Source organism: Zosterops lateralis, assembly GCF_965231275.1.
Source record: "Zosterops lateralis genome assembly, chromosome: 1".
Lineage (NCBI taxonomy): Eukaryota > Metazoa > Chordata > Aves > Passeriformes > Zosteropidae > Zosterops > Zosterops lateralis.
In genome coordinates, this window is record NC_139762.1 from 41,807,461 (window position 1) to 41,829,701 (window position 22,241).

The 22,241-nt window shown below is 38.6% G+C and overlaps 1 protein-coding gene across 6 annotated transcripts in view; it reads left to right on the forward strand.

The window, feature by feature from the left end:
* Positions 1 to 22,241, forward strand: part of RBMS3 (RNA binding motif single stranded interacting protein 3) — a gene marked incomplete at its 3' end in the record, with an annotated part of 441,712 nt that overhangs the window by 116,377 nt on the left and 303,094 nt on the right. For all 6 annotated transcript variants that reach the window (XM_083873885.1, XM_083873884.1, XM_083873887.1 and 3 more), the window contains exon 3: positions 5,420 to 5,478. In XM_083873885.1, coding sequence (XP_083730011.1) covers positions 5,420 to 5,478 — 59 coding nt within the window. The remainder of the gene's footprint in view (positions 1 to 5,419; positions 5,479 to 22,241) is intronic.

The window sequence follows — 22,241 nt, forward strand, 5'->3', positions numbered from 1 at the left end:
CAAAAATTCCCAAGATAAAAGCATACATTACCTAAATGCCCAGAAACGCAGACTGCTTTCAGTTGGGTGGATTGTGCTCGGGGCAATGCTTGAGGCCTTGAGTGAACTCAAATGCTGGGGATATAATTATTAAGCTCTGAACTTGGAAATTACATGATAAATCCATTGGTTTTTACTAAGCAAGGAAGAGTTCCGTACACCAGTTACTTGAGTTTCAATTCCAAGGCTCACTTTTTTTTTTAAGCATGCAAGCAGTGATAGGATGGGGTAAAAGCTGTATTTTGTACATGCCTGTGCTCCCATTGCCTTGTAGATGAGGGTGGCAGCACGTGTGCAGCACAGAGTTGGATGAGTGGTGAGAGATTTGTCCTGCCTGGCCCCACTGATATCTGGTGTTACAGGACTAGCTGTGGCCAGACTGAAGGCTGGCTTGAAAGACAGAATATGCTGTGCCTATCCTAGAGGTCTTGTTTCCCATAATGACATGGAACAGTTTAAAATTTTGAGTAGCTCCCACCAGCCTGGCCTCGTAGGAAATCCATTCTTTGATGCAGCAACTCCTGGTCACAGCTGTCGCTCAGCCAGCTTTGTCTCTTGGCATGTTGCCTGCCAGCAATGGAGTGGGTGGCACCTGCCTCCTCTGCCTTGAGCTAGTCCTTAGCTGAATCTCACTCGTCTCCTAACTCGAGCTGTCCCCTTACCTTCCCTGCATCCTAGTTTCCCACAGGCAGAAGGAGAAAGGGCTCAAATTCTTTGTGTGCTTTGAGACAGCAAATCCCCCTCTGGAGTTGGCTGTGGTTAAGGTTCATGCATCTTACAAGGGGTATCACTCACAGCTGAGTGGTTTCCTTCAGGAACTATCTCCATTTTAACAGCAGTTATCGAATAACTTCCTGGAAATGATGGCGTTGAGCTTTGTCTGCAGTGTAAGTGCTGATCGACCGCCTGCCTGAAAGCTCTTAAAGTGATCTGCTTTGATGTACATACATTAAGGGCTTATTTTGCATTGCTTGCATCTTTTCTGAGTCTGCTGAGTAGTCTGAAAACGTGGGGTGCAATGGGATGGGGCTCTCAAGAGTGATTTTTGACATAGCTCTGTAGCCAGGACTGAAAAGCGAGATTGTTTCTTTGTGCAGAGCTCTGTGAGCTCTTCCCTCAGTTCTACTTTTTGTGTGATGTGGTGTCAGTTGCTGCTGTTGGTAAGTGAAGACTTTTTAAGTGACCTTTGTAATTTTAATAGTGTATATCAGATGACTTCAACAGTTTCACTGATATATACAAGATAAAGTAAAATTGGTTATGTTTGTAAGAAGGTATTTCCACCCTCAGCTGAATATTTTCTTGGAATATAAGCATGGCAGGGCTGGGCCTGATAGGAATTTGTTTCAGCTGGTGTGGAGGTGCCTGATGTTAAAACAGGGACAACATGTGGTGATGATGCTGCTCTGGTATCCTTTCACAGTTTCTGGTGGTATGTTGCTTCCAGGGCACAAATATGTCTTTGCTTTTAATTTTATGACAGATTGTCCCTCCTGGAAGCTGTCCAATACCCTTTTGTAGTGATGTCTCTGTTTGGGCATCAGTGTGGGCTGTGGCAATGAGTTCTTCAAGTAGCTCTCTAATTTGGAACGTGCAAATTTTAAACTTTATCATTTTCTGGGCAGTCCTTATATATTCTGAGAAACAATGAAGACAACTAGTCACTAGTTCACTGCATGAGTTCTTGATTAATGTGGTGAAGTCCTAGGCTATGCAGTTGCTCCTGACATGGAAGCTCTTTCAAAATCTGACTACCTGGTTTTCCATGAAAATTATTACATAAAAAAGATTTAAAAGCATAATCGAATATAAACAACTGCAAGGATTTTTAAAAGCACTTGAATAATTTTGTTAGTGATAATTATGCATGTATATAACACTTCAGGAAGAGCATCTGGAAACCTTTTGAACAGCAATTTCAGTTCAGAAGCTCAATAGACATTCTTGAGGTAGCCATCTCATATTCATTACGTCTATTTGCTTGGATAACATGATGCAGTAGGTTATCCTTAATGATACAGCCATTATGTTGAAGGGTTGGTAGTACATCATTGAGGTGAACTCAAATCTACAGTCATCCTTTTATGACCAGAATTTTTGATTCAGTATCTTTGAAAGAGTACTTCCATGAACTGTACTTAAGAGAAAATTAAATAGTGCTCACATTTTCTCACAACAAGGAGACCATACCTGTTATTTTTTTACATTAATGATATCAGTAGTTTGTAGAACACAGGTGTGCAGGCTGTTGAATTTCGCAATAATTTCCATTTAGATATAAGAAAACAAGAGGTAAACTCTCGTGATTAATTTTATCCTTATTTTTTTGAACATTACCATTGAATATATCTCTTGTACTTCTGGGTGAATCAAATAATGATTAAAGGTAAAACAAGCAGAAAGCCAAACAACTTTGGAGATGAGCTATAGCTTAATACCACACTTCACACATGAGAGAAAGAAATATGACTGTGTTTGTAGGAGCAAAATACCTTCCTGATTTCATGCAGCACACAAACTAACATTCTTCATCAGAACTGATGTTCTGATTACTGTAGAATAATCACTTGAAATATTTAGTAAAACGGTGTCCAAATTAATTCCAATTACTTTCTTGTGGTAGCATTCAGGGTTTATAGCAGTAGATTAAATCGCCAACATATGGCTAATTGCCTATAACAGTGTTTGTTATTGTGGTGCCTCTTACCACTCTGATGTCTGTTTTTGAAAACGTGAAGGTGTGCACATAACTTTGAATGTGGGGAGGAGCATTTCCTGAATGGAACAGAGTTCTGTGAGTAAAATCTCCAGTGTAACTAAGTGTTTGCAGGATTGCAGTACGTAGCAAATAACTCTGGGAAATCTGTAATAAAAGCAGTGGAACCACCAATGCCTGTCTCTGCTGGCAAGAAATGTAAACTTCTAGCTCTCATGTGACTTGGATGAAACAACATATCAATTCATTAGGAGTGGCTGGACTGAACTGGAGGCTGTGTGTTGGTTTTTGTTGGCGGAAGTTTAGGTAGGACTTGTGTTTTATTTGAGGTTGTTGTGGGTTAGCTGCTGATTTTTGTTGGATTCTTTTTCCATATATCTGTCACAAGTGCATTACTGTACAAGATAGGCGTGATTTTGCATGATTTTCACATATTTGATATTAAATCTAAGTAAATCAAATAAATGAAGATACACTGCACAGGCCAAATTTCCTGCTGGGTGGGTTGACCCACTGAACAGCCATAAATCACTGAATTGAATTTTTCTTTCCCTCCTTAAGTCATGTGCTCTAATATCTTAGAGGCCAAAGTCAACTTCAGGTACTACCATGAAGAATTATAAAATTAAGTGGAACATGAGTGAGTATAAAGGCCCCAGTTCTGGAAACACCTGAGGTTAGAAAAGCATGTGATCTTATGATTAACTTTAAATCTGTTATGTACTTGGTTGGAGTGGAGCCAACCAGGACAAAGTAGCTTTTCAACTACCTGCCCACGTACCCATCATAGTGCAGTGAACAATGGATTGCACCTGCCTCCAGAGCCCAAAATGCTTCTGGTCTACAGAGTCTGCCAAAAAAGAGGGCGGAGAGATGTGGAGGGGAGGAAGGCTTGTATGACTTTTTTTGGTCCCTAAAAGTTAAAAGATAGCTGAATTGGGGCTTGACTTAGTTTACACAAATTGTTAATACCCTTAGGTCAGTTTTTCCTCCTCCTCCTGACTCGTTTCAGACTGAAAGAAAATGAAGGAAAACATGCTTTTCCTCCTCAAATGAAATGGAAACAAATGGTTTTGTGGGTTCTTAGGGAAAGGAAAAGCTAGTGAAATGGAAAATCTCACTTTGCATCACTCACGAAAGCCGAGTAAAGAGAGAGGAGGGAGACAGTGTTCTTTATCTTAAGATGAGTGACTACATGTAAGTTGCAGTATGGAAACTTCAGTTGAGAACTTTGTCTCAAATTTTTACTGATATCAAAGAGCATGCTTAGTTAGGCCATTCCCAGTCTTACTCATAGGTGCTACTCCCTTTCATAAAGTATTTAAGTCTTGATCCCAGAGTGACGTGTGTCTTTCTCTTTTTTTTTTTTTTTTTTTCCTTTTTTTTTTCCTTTTTTACCTGGTTTCCTGAGTATGTTTACAGACACTTAGGACAAAGAAGAGTGTGTCCTTGAATATGAATATGTGGTACAGTACTCTAGCTGCCCTCAGAGTTCTGGAGTTCTTTGCTGTATAGTGGGAGGCATGGATTTCCTCCTGAGGCAGAGAAGGGAATAGCAGCAAGGTTTTCCACATTCTGGTTTCTGGATCTCAAGCAGGAGTCACTAACACCAAATTTATATTGCTATTAATAAGGGTTAACCAAATAAGCATTTGTCTACCATACATTTCAATGGTTTATAATTGATGTTGGTTATTTTGCCATTAGAAGATATAATTTTCTTAAATCTTTCATAGTAATATGTCCTTTGTGGACGTAGAAAGCTGTGTTTAATGGAAAAGTCCTCCAAATGAAAGCCCAATATATCAGAGTATCAATAATGCTTTTAAAAAAATATAGGAAAGGGATTTGAAGGAAAATTCTCTTCAACAAAGACAGGAGATGTGTTGGTGATTTGACAAATAGAATTATTTTACTTATTTTTCTGGTATCTTATGTTCATCCGTAAATGCCATCTTCTGTGATCTTTTGACAGGATTTTGTGATACTTACTATTAAGTCTGCATTTTTAGTCTTAACATCTGTGAGGTAAACACAGATACCTATTTTATGGTCTAGTTGTTTTATATAACAAGTTGTAGCTGCCCGAATTCCCTCTTCACCGTGCTAAGTCTATCAAATTGCAGTTCAGTGCCATGTTATCTATGGGAGGTGATATAAATTCAAATGAGTATTAACATTCATCTTGGAAAGAGCTGGGAGATGCACACAAACCTCAAAGGTTCTGTTTATCCAAACTAGATGGAGTGTATATCCATAGACATGGATGCACAAATGAGCACAGCTGTGTGTGCCTGCATATAAAAAGTGACCATAATTCCTGCATTTTGGTTAATCCTGAAGGAATGTGGTCTGTCTGTATTTAAACTAGACACACTAAAAATAATTTAGTCAAAGAGGCCTCTTTACAGTGTCAGTGTTCTAAAATCCATACTATGATTGGCATTTATGCTGGCATTGCATGGACCAGAGATGGACAGCTGGTGGAAGTGCTCTTCAGGTGCTTGAACCAGTGGCATAAGGGTTCTCGCCAGGATGATGAGATGAACGTTTTTCAAGAGCTCTAGACCTCTTCCTAGGATGTGTTATATATGCATGCAAAAATCACTATGTACTTTACTAAAATAAAGTAACTTGTACCTCTGATTTTTGTTTTCTCCATAGGTATGGGAAAATTGTATCTACAAAGGCAATTCTTGACAAAAACACAAATCAGTGCAAAGGTACGTGCAAAGTGTCCACCCTGTGAGTTCATTATCAGTTTGAATGATTGACTGGCGACTTGACTGCCAAGGCTCTGGCTCCAACTGTGCAATCAACATAATGCATAGTATATTACAAACATATTTAATAATGCCAAAGCTTTGAGTTGTGCTTCCAGTAACATTGCTCATTAATTTTTTTCATTAACAAACAAAATGAAAATCACAAATCAGAACAAGTATCAAATTGCTTCAGCAGAAGAGTAAATTACCTTCTAACCACATAGTGCTGTCTGATTTGAATGATATCATCAGTGATGCAAATTGATTTCCTATATAAAACTGAAAAACCTTTGGGAAAAGTTTCCCAAGAAAAACCTGGTCTAATTTTTATATTTCTGTGAAGTCTTGGCGTATGCTAGTGGAAGAAGAAAATATTATTTTATCACGCAAGTAGATCTACAAGTTGCAATACCAAGATATAGAAATAATTCCTCTTCCAGTTTTATGTTCCTAATTTTTTCTGCTAATATATGCAAATATTTTTAAATGAAATATAGCATGTTTCATGTGTGTATTTGTAGCTATATTTGCCGAGGAAAATATTGACTAACACGTGTAGTAGTATCTCTGGACAAGAATTGTTACTCATTTATGAGTCTGCAGTGTTGCTAAGTCTATAGGGGAGAAATTGTGCCTTAAAATGATTCTGTAGCTTTCCAGTAGTGGTGTACAGAATACTTTAGGAGGAGAGTAATAAGATCTACTAGAGTGAGTTTTGAAAAGAAGTACATCCTGGATAGTATTTGCATGTATGATGGTAAAAAGAAAAGGAATCGTAGGTTAGGACTATGTTGTGAGTGGCCAGATACAGGGTGAAGAGAAGCAGCAGAGAAGCATTCTGGAGAAATTACATGGGAGAACAATGCTGCCACGAATACCAAAGATGTTTTTGAGACTTGTAGAAGTGTGTGACTTTATCTATTGCCTGCCAGAACCAGCATTCATTAGCTACTCAGGAGAAAAGCAAGTTGGAAGACTGCAGTTCTAGTCTTAGAAAACTCCACCAACCCAGTTGGTCATGGGCCATTGTCATAAGTTGCACTGCTGTGCATTTGCTTTTGCCTGAATGTGCATTTGATTTCCTTGGGGCACTCTTCGGTCAGAATTCTGATAACATTGCTCTGTATTTCTTTGAATATCACACCGGGAACAAGACCTCACTGTGTTTGGGATTTGGTGGTTTTTGCTTTTTTTTTTGATTGCATTACAAAAGAGTACCCTTGTGGGCAGAACTTCCTTTGCTCCCATTGCCAGTGGTAAACAAGGAAAGGAGTGGATGTTTGTGAAACACAAAATGTGAAATGAAAATACTGTAAAGAATATGAATGGTGGAATTTTGAGAAAGAAGAATGTCTGGATTTGGCATTCTTTATATTATAGTTAGCTTTAAAATTATTTTAATAGGAGCCATATAACAATGAGTAGGTATTTTCTGTTATTTTGCTTTCATGCTGTTGTATTGCACTGTAGGGCAGAGATATCTATTTCTATTTTCAAAGATGGATCTTTATGACATAAGTAGTGCCATTAAAAGATCATAAACATAATTGGATTTATTAACAGTATGCTTTATGGCATAAAAAGAATAGATGTTTTACTGCTTTAAATGCTGGGTACAATTTCCTTTCTCTTCAGTAAGGCTGCCAAAAGAAAAAAAAAGAAAAAGCTTCCCAGGAATCAGAAGTGGAAGGGACCTGAAGTGGTCAGGACCTGCCTTGGGGCAGGATCAGCTCTAACCCACTGCTGAAGGGTATTTCTGCAACCTGTGCTCAAAGGCCTCCAGTGGTGGAGATTCCTGGAACTCCTCAGGCAATCTGTGATAACACTCCCTCTCCTCGCTATAATGAAGCATTTCCTAATGTCTAACCCAAATCTCTCTTGATGCAATTTAAGTCTATTGCTTCTTTTCTTACCCCCAGTGGACACGTAGAGCAGTTTCTTTCTTTCCTTTTTGCAGCAAACATATATATTTGAAGACTGATCTGCATTTGCATTATCTTTTCCTTAGACTAAACGCTAGTCCTTTAACTTTTTTCTTAAAGGCAATTTATTTTAAATTTCTCAATATATTGCACTTTGCTAGTCTCTTTAATCAGCTCACTCCTTACCTGAGGAACCTGGAGCTGGGCATAAGATTTTAGATGGCCTAGATTTGATCATTTTAAATAGCATATTTTACTATTAATAATGAAGGGTTTGGTTTGTCTTCTCTGTGATCGCATGACTCTCTTCATTGTTGATGTATACAAATAAATAAGTTTATATGTATTTAAAATATAGATGCATCTCTGAGGCACATGGTGTTGCATGAGAAAAATGGTACTGGTTTATGCTGAGAGATTCTGTGCAGTCCCTGGTTTTGTTACTCTCTTCCAGTGCTGCTGCCAGCCAGGCATTCCTTATTATGTGCTCTGCTCCAGGTTGTTGATTATTCACTCCTAGAGCTAGAACTTTCCATTTGTATTGAATTTTATCCTATTTTTTTCCTGTGGTCTCCTTAATTTACTAAGATTTGAGTATAATCTTAAGCCTCCAGAGTGCTTGCAGCACTTACCTCTTTAGTATCCTCTTCACAGTTAATAAATGATTTCTCTAATCCACTGGACACGTTAATGTGGAAAAGAGTGAATAATAACAGACCTGGAGAAGACTTTTGAGGAAACCTCTCAGTACATCATGTAGTGCAATACTGAGCCATTGAGAACTTATTTTTTAAATTGGATCTGCTAATCAGTTTGACACCTACTTCACAGCATTTTTGGCTAGACCTTTTTTCTCCTATCTGCTCTAGTTATGAGAGAGAAGCAAGGTTTAACTAAAATATATAATACTGAGCTATTCGTAAGGCTGGTTACATACTTAAATTACAATATGACATTTTTTATTCTTTCTGAATCTGTGCTGCATAGGACTAATCACCACCTTTGACGGTCTGTGAATGGATTCATACAACTGTTTACTCCAAGATTTTTCCGGAAGTTGAAGCTGTCTCTAAAACAGTGGAGTCTACATCTATTCTTTATAAAAACCCAGCCAAATTCAACAAACAACAACAACCACCAACTGCCCCCTCCCCCCCACACAATCTGCCTTTCCCCCCAAAACCTCTCAAACAAAAGCCAGTATTCTAACAACAAAAAAAGGAAAAAAAACCACACTATTTGTTTGTTCCTTTCCAGTCTTTTGGGTCTCACTCACTTTCTGCTAAGTGTGAGATTATCTTGTGAAGTGAGCACATTGTCCTGTGGTGTGCATCCAATGAAGTAGAATGAATTAAATTTGAGGAGATGATAGAAATTATCACATGATTAGTGATTTCAGAATTTCATATGTGTGTTGACCAAGGTATAGAGTAAAGCTGAAAGTAGAGATATTTAATTTAGCAAGGAAATTATTTCAAAACCTCCATATAATAACAGACCTGTTAAAAAAGGTTACTTCTTAGCAAGAAGTGTTAGATTTCCTTTTGGAGAACTGAGGATAACATTCAGTGATGTACTTTAAGTCATTCTCCATTATTCCTCGGATTTTTATAAAGACACTCACAACATTCCTGTCATGATAAGGAGCAGTGTTATCTGAGGATTTCTCCCTGGTCTGAATTAAGCAGTCAGATCTAAAGTAATCATATAGGCTGCAAGAGAGTTCACCAGGGACACCTTTTGACATAACCTCTCATTTTCAGATTGCTCTTTGTTGGTGGTGTAGCTGCTAAGTGAGACAGAGAAATAACAATCACCCTGTAACAGAACAATATATAAAACAAAATGAGCACAGTCATGACAACATGGCCAGAAATCTCTGAACAAAGCAGAGAACAAATACATATGGAGAATAATGAAAAACAGACACATGATTCATTCAGATGTTCAAACACAAAACCCCTAATGAACCAGTTGGAGAGTTTTGGCTGCTTTTGCTTTTTCCCTTTCCCACCCCTCTCTCCCTCTTCTTCTTGCACATTTCCCCTTCTGGGCCTACTGTAGTTGCTAATTTAAAAAGTGGGGGAAATGAAATAAAAGAAACCATTCAAGAGAAGCATTAATATGAAACGTGTAGGCTCTTCTCTTTCCAGCCCTCGACCCCCACCCTTTCCAGCCTGGCTTGCCTTTGATAGACCTACGTGCTCAGAGCTGAGGGAATGAGTAATGGTTGTTTCACAGTACAGTTTCCATACCTCATAGCAATGGAATACAGAACAGTTAATCTGCCAAATACACAAGCCCATTTCTTAGAGTATGAATTACTGTCATCTGCGTCTGCCCTTGCAGACACTATAATTGCATGCATGCAGATTTGCTTCCTGGTTTAATCAGGGGCTTGCATGGTTTTGAGTATTTTGTTAGACCTTAGAAGATGAGCACAGGAGAATGACTAAAATTCTGAAATTCCACCTGTGGGATTTTTTTTAATAAATAAAACCTATGAATCACAGTAATTTGTAGGAGACAAACACTTCAGTGGTATATTCTTCATTTCATGTATATTTTTTCAAATCATGGGTGACTTGCATCATGGGTGATATGTTGAATAGCAGTGTTTGTCTTAGAGAAATGTGTCTAACATGACGAGGGGAACTACAGCAACTCTGTTTATAATTTTAGTATTTCTTTATGACATTTTTCTAGTTGAGAAATGTTAGCAATGAGCTATTTCTTTTTAAAATATGAAAATCTGGATGCAGATATGCACTCACTAGGGTTGTGGTAGGTTTATGGTAAAAAAAATGCCATGAGGTCATCTGTGTTAACCCACCATATATCACATACAGTTTTATTTCTCCAGTTCCCTTGCTGTTTTTAGACCAGGACGTAAAATTTACCATGACCTATTTTATAAATTGAGAGTTTATTCGTGTAACAAAAATGGAATAACTGGAGGCTTACTGTAAGTGCTGGAGATAATTGGAATGGCATGATAAAGTGGTGTTTCATATCTCCCAAAAGGAGTCTGTCCTGCCTTGTGTCAGTGTTACTACTCATATGCTTAAGCTCTCCAGCATCCCTAAAAACTCTAATGCATTGGAGCTTAATGAGCTGGAGGCTTCTGCTCTGGTGTTCTGATAAACAAGGCTTATATTCATATAGTAGATATACCTTGGTATGTGTGTTAGATAAAATGCTTTCAAAACTTCAAATTTTACAAAGTACTCTCTGGACATATTCTGTGGAGAGTGAAGGTTATTTGTGATTATATGAAATTATGCATTTTTACTTTATATTTTTAAATTCATATTCTTGTACTTAAGAGGGCACAATTTGGTTGTGATTAGCAATGTGAAGCAAGTCTACGTAAAATAATAAGCTGGTGGGAAAGAGCTAAGCTGCATAGAAAGCTATTTAGTTAATAAATTTTATTTATTGGGAATAAGCTCAAATTACAATAACTGTGCTGTGTAATTTATGATTCTTAGAATTGCCATTTTGAAAGGAAAAAAAATCCAGACAAGTAGGTCTCTGCCTGATCACAGACTGTAAACTGTTCACACTAGGAGGGTATGCACAGTGTGCTTCAAGGGGAAATGGATCTTGTAGAAAGTAAATAATTTGTAAAACAGACTTATTTAATTTTGAAACTCTAGACTTGTGTAGCTAATAAATCAGTCCTGCTTTCAATGCCAGAGTAGCAATATATGTGCTGGGGTTTGTGCATTAGTTTTGTTTGTTTGCATTTCTCTTTTTTTTTTTTTTTTCCGTTTTGATCCACTCCAATGCATTATGTAATGGCACATCAGTGGCTAAATAGTTCGCAAGTTATTAAAAGTGTAGCAATATGGAATATTTTAATTCAGCGGGTTTTCTGACGGTGAGACGTTTGTGAAAGCCGGACACATGGGGCAGGCGCTTAATGAGTTTTGTCTGTGGCTCTGCTGATCCCTCTCACCACTGACCAGCAGCAGCCACAACTGGTCTGGTCCTTCTGTTCCTGGGTCTCCTGAAAAGAGTGCACAAACCATGCTGTACCACTTTTGGTTAGCAAGCCAGCTGATAAATCCAAATCTCCAGAGGCAGAAGGACAAAGTCTTCAACAGTGTCACTGAGTCCTCATTTGGAAATAGTTGAAAGGAAAAAAGCAGACTTGCAATGCTGTGTGTTTTGATAAGATGCATTAAACAACATGAGGCTGATTGTTTAAAATTTGTAAATATTTGGAAATTTTTTCATCTGTTTTCTGGGATGTCTTTTTAAACCTCAGTGGGTTTTTTTGCTTTAACTCCTGTGTTTTTTATAAGTAAAGATAGAGATTATATTTTTATGTTTAAATTAAAAGGTGATATTACTATGGAACCACATGAGGTCAAGAGTCAAGTCTGAAGAAAAAATACCTAAAGGAGTCATCTAAACACCATGACAGCAGGCATACATCAAAATGAAGTGAAAGGAATTGCCAGCAAAAAAACATGAGGTTGTTCCCTCATGAATGAAGTGTAAATTCACACTTTAGCTTAGCAAATAAAAGCTCATTTGATCTCCGGGCTCATGAGCTATGATGCTATGTAAATCTGACCACTTTAAAAAGTTACCAGAAACTATATGGGGGTGGGAAAGCTGCATATATATATTAAAAATAACTAAGCAGTTGTCTCCTTGAATTTACAGATGATGTGTTCATGGGTGTTTAGGTATCATAACAAAGCAATTTTCCTGGCACCTGTTGGGTTGGCCAGCAGGCATTATTATGTCTTGGCAAATGTACAAGTGTTTTGCAAAATCTCATTTTAGCTTGGAGGTAGAGATTCTGCTGTCTGTGTATTTTTGAATGCTTTTCACATCTGCTGAAGTGAAATAGGAAAGGATTCAACGAGTTGTGTCCAGCAAGTCATCACAGCTGGAGCACACCAGCACTGGCCAGTGTGTCACCGTGGTGAGGACTCAGAGAGATACCCACCCCAATGCCTGCAAAATGCAGCTGCACCTCAGCAAACATTCTTGACTGCCTCTAAACAGTGCTCTGTCTCAAGCAAGACCTCTAAAAGTTGTTTATTGAATTTAAAGCCAGGTCTTCTACAGAGGAAACTCCTTCCTAATTAGTTCCCCAGACACTTTCTTAAACGGCTTCTTTGCAATTAAGGAAAAAATTTCCTGGGTCATTATCTTTTCATAAATGAACTCATGGCCTAGCAAATATTTTCTGTAAGGAGACCCAAGATGCTCAAGTATTCTGTGACATATCTAATCTGTGATTATTCTTAATTTACTGCTTCCAGAATCTGCAGGCCCATATCACTGACAAATAATTGGTTTAACTTTGTTTCCTTCCAGAGAAATAAAACAAGTAAAATTTCCATTTGTACACAGTGATTAATGTTTTGATTCATTGGTCTGTATAAAACTTTGCCAATAGCTTGGCGTGCACTTGAAGTGCATTTTGGGATTGGGTAATGCTAGTAGGCTCTTAGTGGTCTCAGCAGACTTGGAAATACCTATTTCATATCACAGAAATGAACAGAAGAGAATTTTTTTTATCCTTAGCAGTGGCTCATAATCAGCTTTCTTGAAAGCTTCCTTACAATGCCTTGGCTTTTTCAAGTGTTTTGAAGAATCACTTTGCTTAAACTTTTTTTTTTTTTTTTTTCTGATGCCAGGATAGAGCATCCTATACACCAGTTTATCTGTTTGGCCTCTGGTTGTTTGAAGGCAAGTCATCTCTTCTAAAAGTGACGGTATTCTGTTCAGTAGTTACTTTCTCAAAAGTCTCAAGACCTTCAGCACAGCAGCCAACCTGTAGAAACCTGGGACAGAGGCAGGAGGAGGAGGAGGATAGTGCCCAGCTCCTTAGTTTTGCTAGAGTCTACTCCATTAGGCTCTCTCAGAGTATAGAGCATATGCCAAACATATGCTGCCTTGATATAGTGACAATTTGATAATGAATCCAATTGACAGGCTCTTATTGAACATGGGTAGTCAACAGGAACCATTCTGAATCAGATCTGTGAATTACAACACGACTCCACTTCTTTGGTTTGCCAGCAGAGAGGTCACCGCTCGCTTTTCCCCCTATTACTGCACACCCTCTGCTTTTGTTTCGAAAAGCAGCGTTCGCTTGCCCAAGTGAATGAAGTAAATGTTCTCTTTCTTGGTAGAGGGTGTACTGTGAAACGCTGAGACACTGCACCATCATTTTTATTGCATCTGTCTTGCTGGGTGTCTGAGGGCTGCCTGCCTGGAGATGGTGTAGGATTGCTTGAACAGGAATAGATGTGCAACACAGGAAAAAAATCATAACCGCTGGCAATAAAGATGTAGTTCCCTCAATGCTGATCAAAAAACCCACCCACACCACTTCTGGGAAAGGAACTGGCAGGCATTAATAATATTACTCTATCTATTTAGGCTGTGATAGCCATATACAGTTATGTGAGCACTAAAGCTCTAGATGTTAATCAACAGTAAAGAAAACAACTGTACTCTACAGAAAAGTAACTAAAAGGCAACCTTGTCCTGTGGACTTTGAAGCCCAGGTCTTTGAAAAAGAGCAGGGTTCACAATCAATTTAGGTACTGTAAGTAATATTGGGATTTTGAATGGAGTTAAATGATATTTCTTTAAATTACTGAATTCTCCACAAAATAACCCCAACCAAACCAAACCAAACCAGTCTTTCAGCTCTCCTGAGAATAAGTGTACATTTGGATAACATTTAGTGAGTTTTTTCAACTGCGAATGTTTTGAAGAGAGCTAATTTTATAGATGAGAAAAAGAGGAGGCCATGTTAGGGGTGCTACAAATGACTCTCCTACTTGATGAAATAGTTTTTGTCTGACTGGGTCTTCCCCAGGACAAATGATTGGCTGAAGTTTTCTTCCATTAGATGGCAGTGGTGTGATATGTGGTTTCTCTGGACCCCCAAACTACAAGTTTTAATAAAAAATTACAAATGGTTAAATTTTCTTAGTTTGGTTTCCAATTTCAGAGTCTCTAAGCTGTCAATTTTTTATTCACATAGAAGTTTACAACTTATTGTCCAGTTTAAAGCAAAAGAGGGCTGGGACTTTCAAATAGAACAAAGTTAAACATTTTCAGAAAATGGGCAGTTATGTAGGATGGATACTCAGTTGTCCTGCTAGAAGTGACAGAGGATGGATTTAGTTTTGGTCCACCTGAAGTAACTACAGTATTTCATTAGTTGCTCCTCTATGGTGGAGCCAGCCAGAGCTTGTGCTGGTTTTGGCCAACAAGGAGTTTGGGAGGGAGGTATAGGTATGAGAGTTGAGGGTTTAAACAGTAGATAATGCTTGAAGAGAGGGATGGGAGTCACTGCAGCAAGTTGTGGCATCACACTTGGGATAGGATATGGGCAAGAAAACGGGCTCAAATGTATAAAACAACAGTCTTTCTTTATTTCATTGCATATAGGATGTTCTGTTTTACTCTAAACAAAGGGGAGAAGGAGTTGGGTATTTTTATGTGATCTTTATAAAGATCTTTCAGGCACATTCCTTTACTGCTTGTGATATTAGTTGTTTTATATTAACTTATTAAATATGGAGCAGTAAACACCATTTATTTTTAAATTAATTGAAATGGACTTGTTGCCCTTTATGGCTTTTTATTAATTGAATATTTTTGCTAAGCTGTCTGCTTTCAGAGCAAAGGTTGCAGTCAGGAGATGGGGGTCAATGGGACCTCCATTTAAATGCATGTTATCTCTATGTTAATTGCCTGCATATTAACCAACCAAGCATGTCATTTTTCAGAACGTAAAGGTTTTTGTGGTCAGCCTTTAATCACAAAACAGCAAGAAAAAGGTCTGAGTGACCTCTTTTGCCTGAGGTATCTTGGTTGCTCTTGTCAGTCACTTCAGCTCACAGTAAATTGCAGGGTAAATTCCACATAATTGATGGAAGTTATCTTTAGAAAAAGCCCAAAAACTAAAAGGGGGAAAAAAAAAATCTGTGCTGAATATTTTAGTGGTTAATTTTTGTTTATTTGTTGCACATTGTTTTAGTAATTTTCTTTTTAAATAGAAACAGGTTTTATTGCTTGTATAGACAGTTATTAGAGAAGAAAGTCATGGAACAGACATTAAATATGCCTTGAATTTTGGAGGCACATACATATTTATCAAGTTGCGTGAATTTGAGTTCTTACATCAGAAAGAATTGCATTAACTCTGCCCACCGTACTCTGTTTTCTTGAGGTTTTACTGCAGAAGTGGTAAAATTGTTACACTTAAAGGAGAGAGGTGTTATGCTGTGCAAAAAATCCTTTGGAGGCTGCTGGGATTAACAAACTTCTGCTGTGTTTTCACCATTGTCTAGTAATGAGATTGAGGTCTGGGAACTTAAAAGTGTTTGAGATTGCTACTTCTGTCAAATTTGCTAGAATGGGGTCAGTCAGTTCAAAAGTTATGGGAAAGGAGGGGCTGACAGGGAAATATATGTAGATATTTCTGCTGGATGTTCTTTGCCTTGCTTTCTGCTTCTTTTGTAATAATTCTTGAAATTCAATTTGCCTTTCCGAGCAAATAGGAAGTTGACACTTTTATGGACATTTCAAAGGGCATCATAATGTAAAGCCAGAATTTTCTCCCATGTGCGTCACTACATTTATCTCCATTTAATTTCTTCTTCTGGTTTATTACCCAGTTGCTTACTTTAATAAGGTTCTTCTGCAGCTCTTCACAGATGCATCTTCTGTTTTGTCTCCTAAATAATCTTGTCACCTCACTGCTTAGCCTCTTCTTGTCATTTGGAAGTGAGTCCTACAGTATGGGTCCTGGCAAAGTTCCTTGTGGAAGTCCGCTGGTCCTGCCCCCCCTTGTAAGAAAGATCATGCCCTCTACCCTCTGTTTTTATCTCTTAACCAACTGTTTACCCAAGAACTTTCCCTCTTAAGCTATGGCTGCTTAGTTTCCTAAGAAGTCTTTTGTGAGGGTCTTGTCAAATATCTTTTGGAGATCCGAGCAGACTATATTAGCCAGATCACCCTTATCCGCAGGCTTGTTGACCTTTTCAAAGTACTCCAATAGGTCTGTGTGACAAACCTACAAAAGCCAGGTTAACTCTTTCAGCATATTTTATTTCCATTGATTTTACTCTGTTTCTGTAATTTCTGGTGATATGACATCAAATTTACAGATTTTAATGTACCTGGATCTTACCTGAGGTGTTTTCAGAATATTGGAACCATGTGTGCCACCTTCCAGTCCTCAGGTACAAAGTCAGTTTTAGGAAAAAAAAAAACCTGCACAACAGTTCTTAGTGTGTGTAGTCAGTTATTGCGTCCTGGAGCTCTTTTCAAACTGGGAGGGTGAATACCATCTGTTGTTGCAATTTGTTAGTGTTCACTTTTGTCAATTTGTCCTATAACCTTCTCTGTGGTCATTTAAAATTAAGAGCTGCATCTGTTCTGGGCTTCCTAAGCAGCTGCTCTCTGAAACAGCACCTAGAATTGTGGTATTTGCATTACATCCGATTTTGCCCAATCTGTGTAGGGGTGATTAAAATCCTCTATGAGCACTTCACTTACTGCTTTTCTGTAGAGTTTTGCATTTTGATTCCTGCAGGTTATGTGTTACTTTCTGCCATGCTTTGTCTGATCATTTCTACCCCACCAGCCTGTTCCATCTTTGCCATGCATGTTAGATCTTAGTGTTAAGATGATCAGTTCATTGACTTGCTTTCACAGTTTTTCTGTGACTGTTTTCTGACTGAAGTATGTATTTAAGTTCACCCATCTTATTTCTTAAGGCTTAAAACACTTAGGGGGCCGCTGATGTTGTGCTGTCAGCACTGCATTTGAGTGACTCCATGGTTACTTTGCAATTTCTACACTTAGCTTCTCCAGCCTGGTGTTTTATTTGCAAGAGGGATAGATATAGTGAATATCTTCTGATTTTCTCAAGGGCTACCAGTTCCCCCATCTGCTTGCCTGGAAAGAGAGATTGTCATCACTCCAGCCTGCTCCTTCCTTCTGGTTAGCTCAAAGTTCTAGAGGGACACTTTCAATGCAAGGAGATGCTGACATCAGCAGCTCTCAGTGGGGAAAAGATCCAGCACTGGATTACATCCTGCTTTACCTGAGTCCTGCCTTGAACCGGGAGCTGCCCTAATAGACCTGAACCTGCTGCCCTAGTGTGCAGCTCTCCCACAGGCAAAACATGGAAATGATAGTTGGCATATTAAATTGGTTAATTTCCACTTGAATTTCTTCTCCTGAACTATTTGATAGGCTTGTTCCCACCACTTCTTTCTATCCAGGTAACCTATTTGACCTCCCCTCCTCTTGCCCTGAAGACAAAAGCTAGAGTTTGTTCCTTTTTCCATGCAGTCAAACTCATGCTCCTGTGGTCTCAGTTTAGTTCTTGGAAATGCTGAGGCTCTTCTTACTCGAAAGAGTAAAGAAAAGGATTGGTGAGGAATGGAAGACATAGCATTTAAAAGAACATTTGCAAAACAGAACAAAATAGGGATGTCTATGAAGAAATCAGTGTCTGGTATTAGGCAAGGGAAAAAATGTGTGGACAATGCTGGCAGCAAGAATAAATGAGAGTAAACAGGCTGTGATTAAATATGGGTGAGAGTTTCTGACCACCAGAGCAGCCAAGTTTTGGTATGGAGGGTGGAGCAAACTCAGTTTTTATGACAGGGGGAGTTGTGGCATGAGCCTGCTTGAGAGTGGGGTCAGGATTCTTGCCCCAATGCATGCACTTACTTCGAAGAGTCCCCCCAGTATTCTGAGTCTGGAGTCAGGCAAATATTGTAAGCTGTATTTTCATACAGCTGCTTTAATGGTCTCAGTAGCTGACTGGCTGTATTAGGGTGCATGGGAGTGTGTGGGGGAAGCTGTGATGGTTGGCTGAAATGCTTGGGAGCAGGAGCTGGAGGAGTGAAGTGTGGCTCTGTTACAGTTCATCTCCTTGCAAATTACCTGTGCGTTTGCCAGTGTGAGGCCTAGGAAATGTCTTCAGGTTTGTACATTAAAGAAAACAAAACAAAACAAAACCCCTCCAAAATAGGTTATGTCAAATTAACCTTCAAAAGCCCAGCAAGGTGAGCTGTCAGTGTTTTGGAAGCGAGGATAAGGCAGAGGACTGGCTATGAAATGTTCTTCTATTATTTTAAATGGAAGTTCTGACTGTCACTGAGTAATTTCATATTAATAAGGCTTGTAAGAGAATAGGATTTTCAGATTCCACTTTTAAAGCCCCATGTTCCCACTATGTTTTAGGGAAGAGTAGAAGCACATGTTACCCATAGGACTAAGTGAAACCAGAAATTTTGTTTTAATTTGGACAGTCTTTACTGACACTCAGCTCCTGTGTTTGGCATTCCTGAAAGGGAGAAGAAGAGTGGAATGTAAAAGGGGAAAAAATTTCCAGTCAGCATTTGGTTTGAATTTACCTACAGCTTTAAAAAAGAATGAGAAAAAGGAAAAAGGTACCATTACTTTATCCTCAGAAAAATTATCTGTTCTGTAAATCTTCCCTATGTCTTTCTTTCTACATGCTTCATCAGCATCTCTGCGCTGTTATTTTATCCTGGTAAATAATGATTTAAATAAAGGGAACTTTACAATACAGAAATGTTTGGATTGGCATATAGAAAATTGTGCTTCATTATTTATTTTACTTTTTTTTTATTTATTTAATAAATTGAATACACCTTTCCCCTGCCATTTCTTTAGAAAACAGAAATAAGATCTAATAATGTAGTTTATCTTCTCTCTTGTAGAGATCCACAGATTGAAGGTCTCATCTGTGCTCTTCAAGACATTGTAAGAAAATATCTGGGTTAGGCTAAAGAAGGCCTTCAGTTCTAAGGCCTCAGTTGCCCTTTGCAGAAAAGTGCTATCAAGAAGCTTGTGATATATATGGAGATGCATGTAAATATGAATGTATGTATGTTGAACTACTTTGTGAGGATTTGATGTGTCAGTCCATCTCCTATAACACCTTGAATCATTATAATGCAGGAAGAAACAATTCTGAGCATTTAAGTATGTTATACAAGGCTCAATTAATAAATAATAATTAAAACTATGGTTTTGATCTGGTGATAAACTTTCCTAGAAAGAGTAGTTTAATTATCAAGATCGGCACTGACATTTGAAGTTGGCAGTAGGGTTCAACTCATTAATGTTTCCATTTTGCATGTGTCATTTACTCTGCTTTCTGAATTTTCTGAACATAAGATGGGGCCATCTCAGGATGTGTATGCTTAATATTCGATGCATGCTGAAGCACAATACTGAAGAAGGCTTTGAGTTTCACTAAAATCAATCTTCTTGATGAAACATGTGTCAGCTCCTAGGCATCCTGGTGCTTCAAAGTGCATTTTAGGACAAAGGATGTGTAAGCTCGCTATTACGGAACCCACAAATACTGCCATTTATATTGAGCCCTGCACCTCAGTATTTTGTTTTATAGGACTCATGGAAATATCACAGGCCTGAGGATATATTTGAAAAGCTCCCTCACCCTTTCATGATGATGTAAAGGTGGTGTTCTTGAGTCTGACGTGCTTGGAATGAATTTGATCACTACAGCTAGATTGCGTGTCAAAAATGTTATTTCAGTGAAACCCTGGCTACGTGCTTAAGATGGTGGCAGCTTCAAGGAGTACCTATCCCACTCACTTGGAAAGGACATACTCCTGATATTTATGTTGGCTGGCCTGTATGCTTGTTTTAAGCATATCTTGTTTGGATCTTTTGGATCACTTTTCAGATTTGGGGCTGAATCTTCAAATGTTTGTTCTGCTACTCTGAAAAGTGAGATACTGAGGCTTATGATGTCTCAAACTCTATGATACTTTTGGGAAATACATTGCTGCACTTGGTAAGTGCTGGCTTGTTCTGTTTGCGCTACTACTTCTGAAGCTGCATGTGCGTCAGTCCCTGTGATTAAAATACATTTAGTGGATTATTTTGATGCACAGTTCTGTAAACTCATACATCCATGTATATGAGTGTAAATATCTCCTTTAATTATTAAAGGAGACTGCTAGATGAGTAAAAACTTCTGGAAAACTCAGAGTTAATGTAGAACTGAAGAGGACATTTTTCTTTGCAAACTTCTGGGAGCAAAGAAGGTATTTTACACCAACTGGCAAAGAGCTTATAGGGCACACTTCCAAACCTTCAGAAAAAGTTTCCCACAAAGACTTTTTTTTCTTTTTTTTTAAAAGTCATGCTGCAGGAATTAAGTCGAAGATATCACTGACCGAAAGGACATTTTTTCTGAATGAGCCGAGAACCAAAGGAAATGACTCCGGGGTTTGAAATCCTTTTATTTCCTCTGTGGAAGATATCTGTGCAGCTGAAACGAACCATTCTGGCTGGCTTCAAGCCAAACTTTATGGGAACTGAGATTAGGAAGTTCTATGGTCAAAATAGCCATTGAACAAATTGCTTCCAGTGTAAAGCCTCAAATTTCCTGATAAAGCTACAGTGTTTAACCCTTCTTTTTCACTTGGTTGAACAGCCTGCCTGTTATTAGGCACAAACTTTTTATCCAATTGTGGTCTCAGTAGTGCTCTCAGAATTGCCTGCAAAGATTTTTCTGGTTTTTACTTTTATGTGAGGTAGGCAAAGCAAACCTCAGAAAACAAAATGTTAGAACAGTTTTGGGTGATGCTTCCCACTTAAGATAGCAGGAAAAGTGCTATAAACAAGACATCAGATTGCCAACTGCAGCGCATGGCATTTTCGCCTTTCTGAAGGGATGCTTTATGTTGTTTTATGATGGTGTTAGCTGGCTTGCTTGGCCTCCATGAACTAAATGAAGAGGCAGGAGCAATAGAAGCTGTTCCTCTGAACTGCAGTATTGACTCCAAAAAGTGCTCAAAAGCAGAGTGCTGTGACTGGAGCACCAAGCCTGGCCTCTGAATGGTGTGGCATGGGCTGGCTAATGTCCGAACAAAATAACCTGATTTAGATCAACAAAATGCCACAGTTTTGGTGATGGATTTCTTTTGCTGTTACCATCAAACTGGAAGGCTTGGATAGGTGGCAATGCTGGAATTGGGAGCAAAGACCAGGTGTGCTGACATGTCCTTACTCCACTGTGCTTGGAGCTACATCGGGCCAGGAACTCCTACCAACCACCTACTTGTGTACATGCCTGTCTCTTTTCCACATGGGCAGTGCTTCCAAGCAGGGCTTGTGCCACGTGTGTGTAGGCTGTTTTGGGCAGTTCTTGAGGAGGATGTTGGTAATTGCACTGTAGCCATGGAGCTGAGACAGGATGTGGTCACCTCCACTCACTCTGTCCCTCCCAGCACTGTTTTGTTCCCCAAAGCGTGGGTGCCTTTGCGCGTATTTCGTGCTTCACGTGTTAACACCTTTGCGCAACCTAAATTTAAAAGTCCTAAATCTTAGACAGATGTTGCCATCATTTCACCTGAGAGACTAATTCCCGAAATAATAAAACTCATTATTAGTAAGTTTTTTTTCTTTATACTCAGCCTAAATTTTGCTTTTCCTAATTTAATCCCACTACTCTTCATTATCCTTCCTCCTCTACCTCTGGGCACCACACTAATTAATTCATCTCCCTCTTTGGTTTTTGCTTCTTACCCTTCAATATTATAGTTCAATGTTAAAATGCACTCCTCTTTTCTTGTATTTACTCAGCTCAACAGATATATTTGAGCTCCAGAAATCTTTCCTTGTAAAACTTTCTGCTGACCTCTATTCAATGTTATTGTTCATCAGTGAACAAACCCTCTGGTTTGTTTACAAATTGCTGGTATGAAACTGATCAGAACAAGATGCATT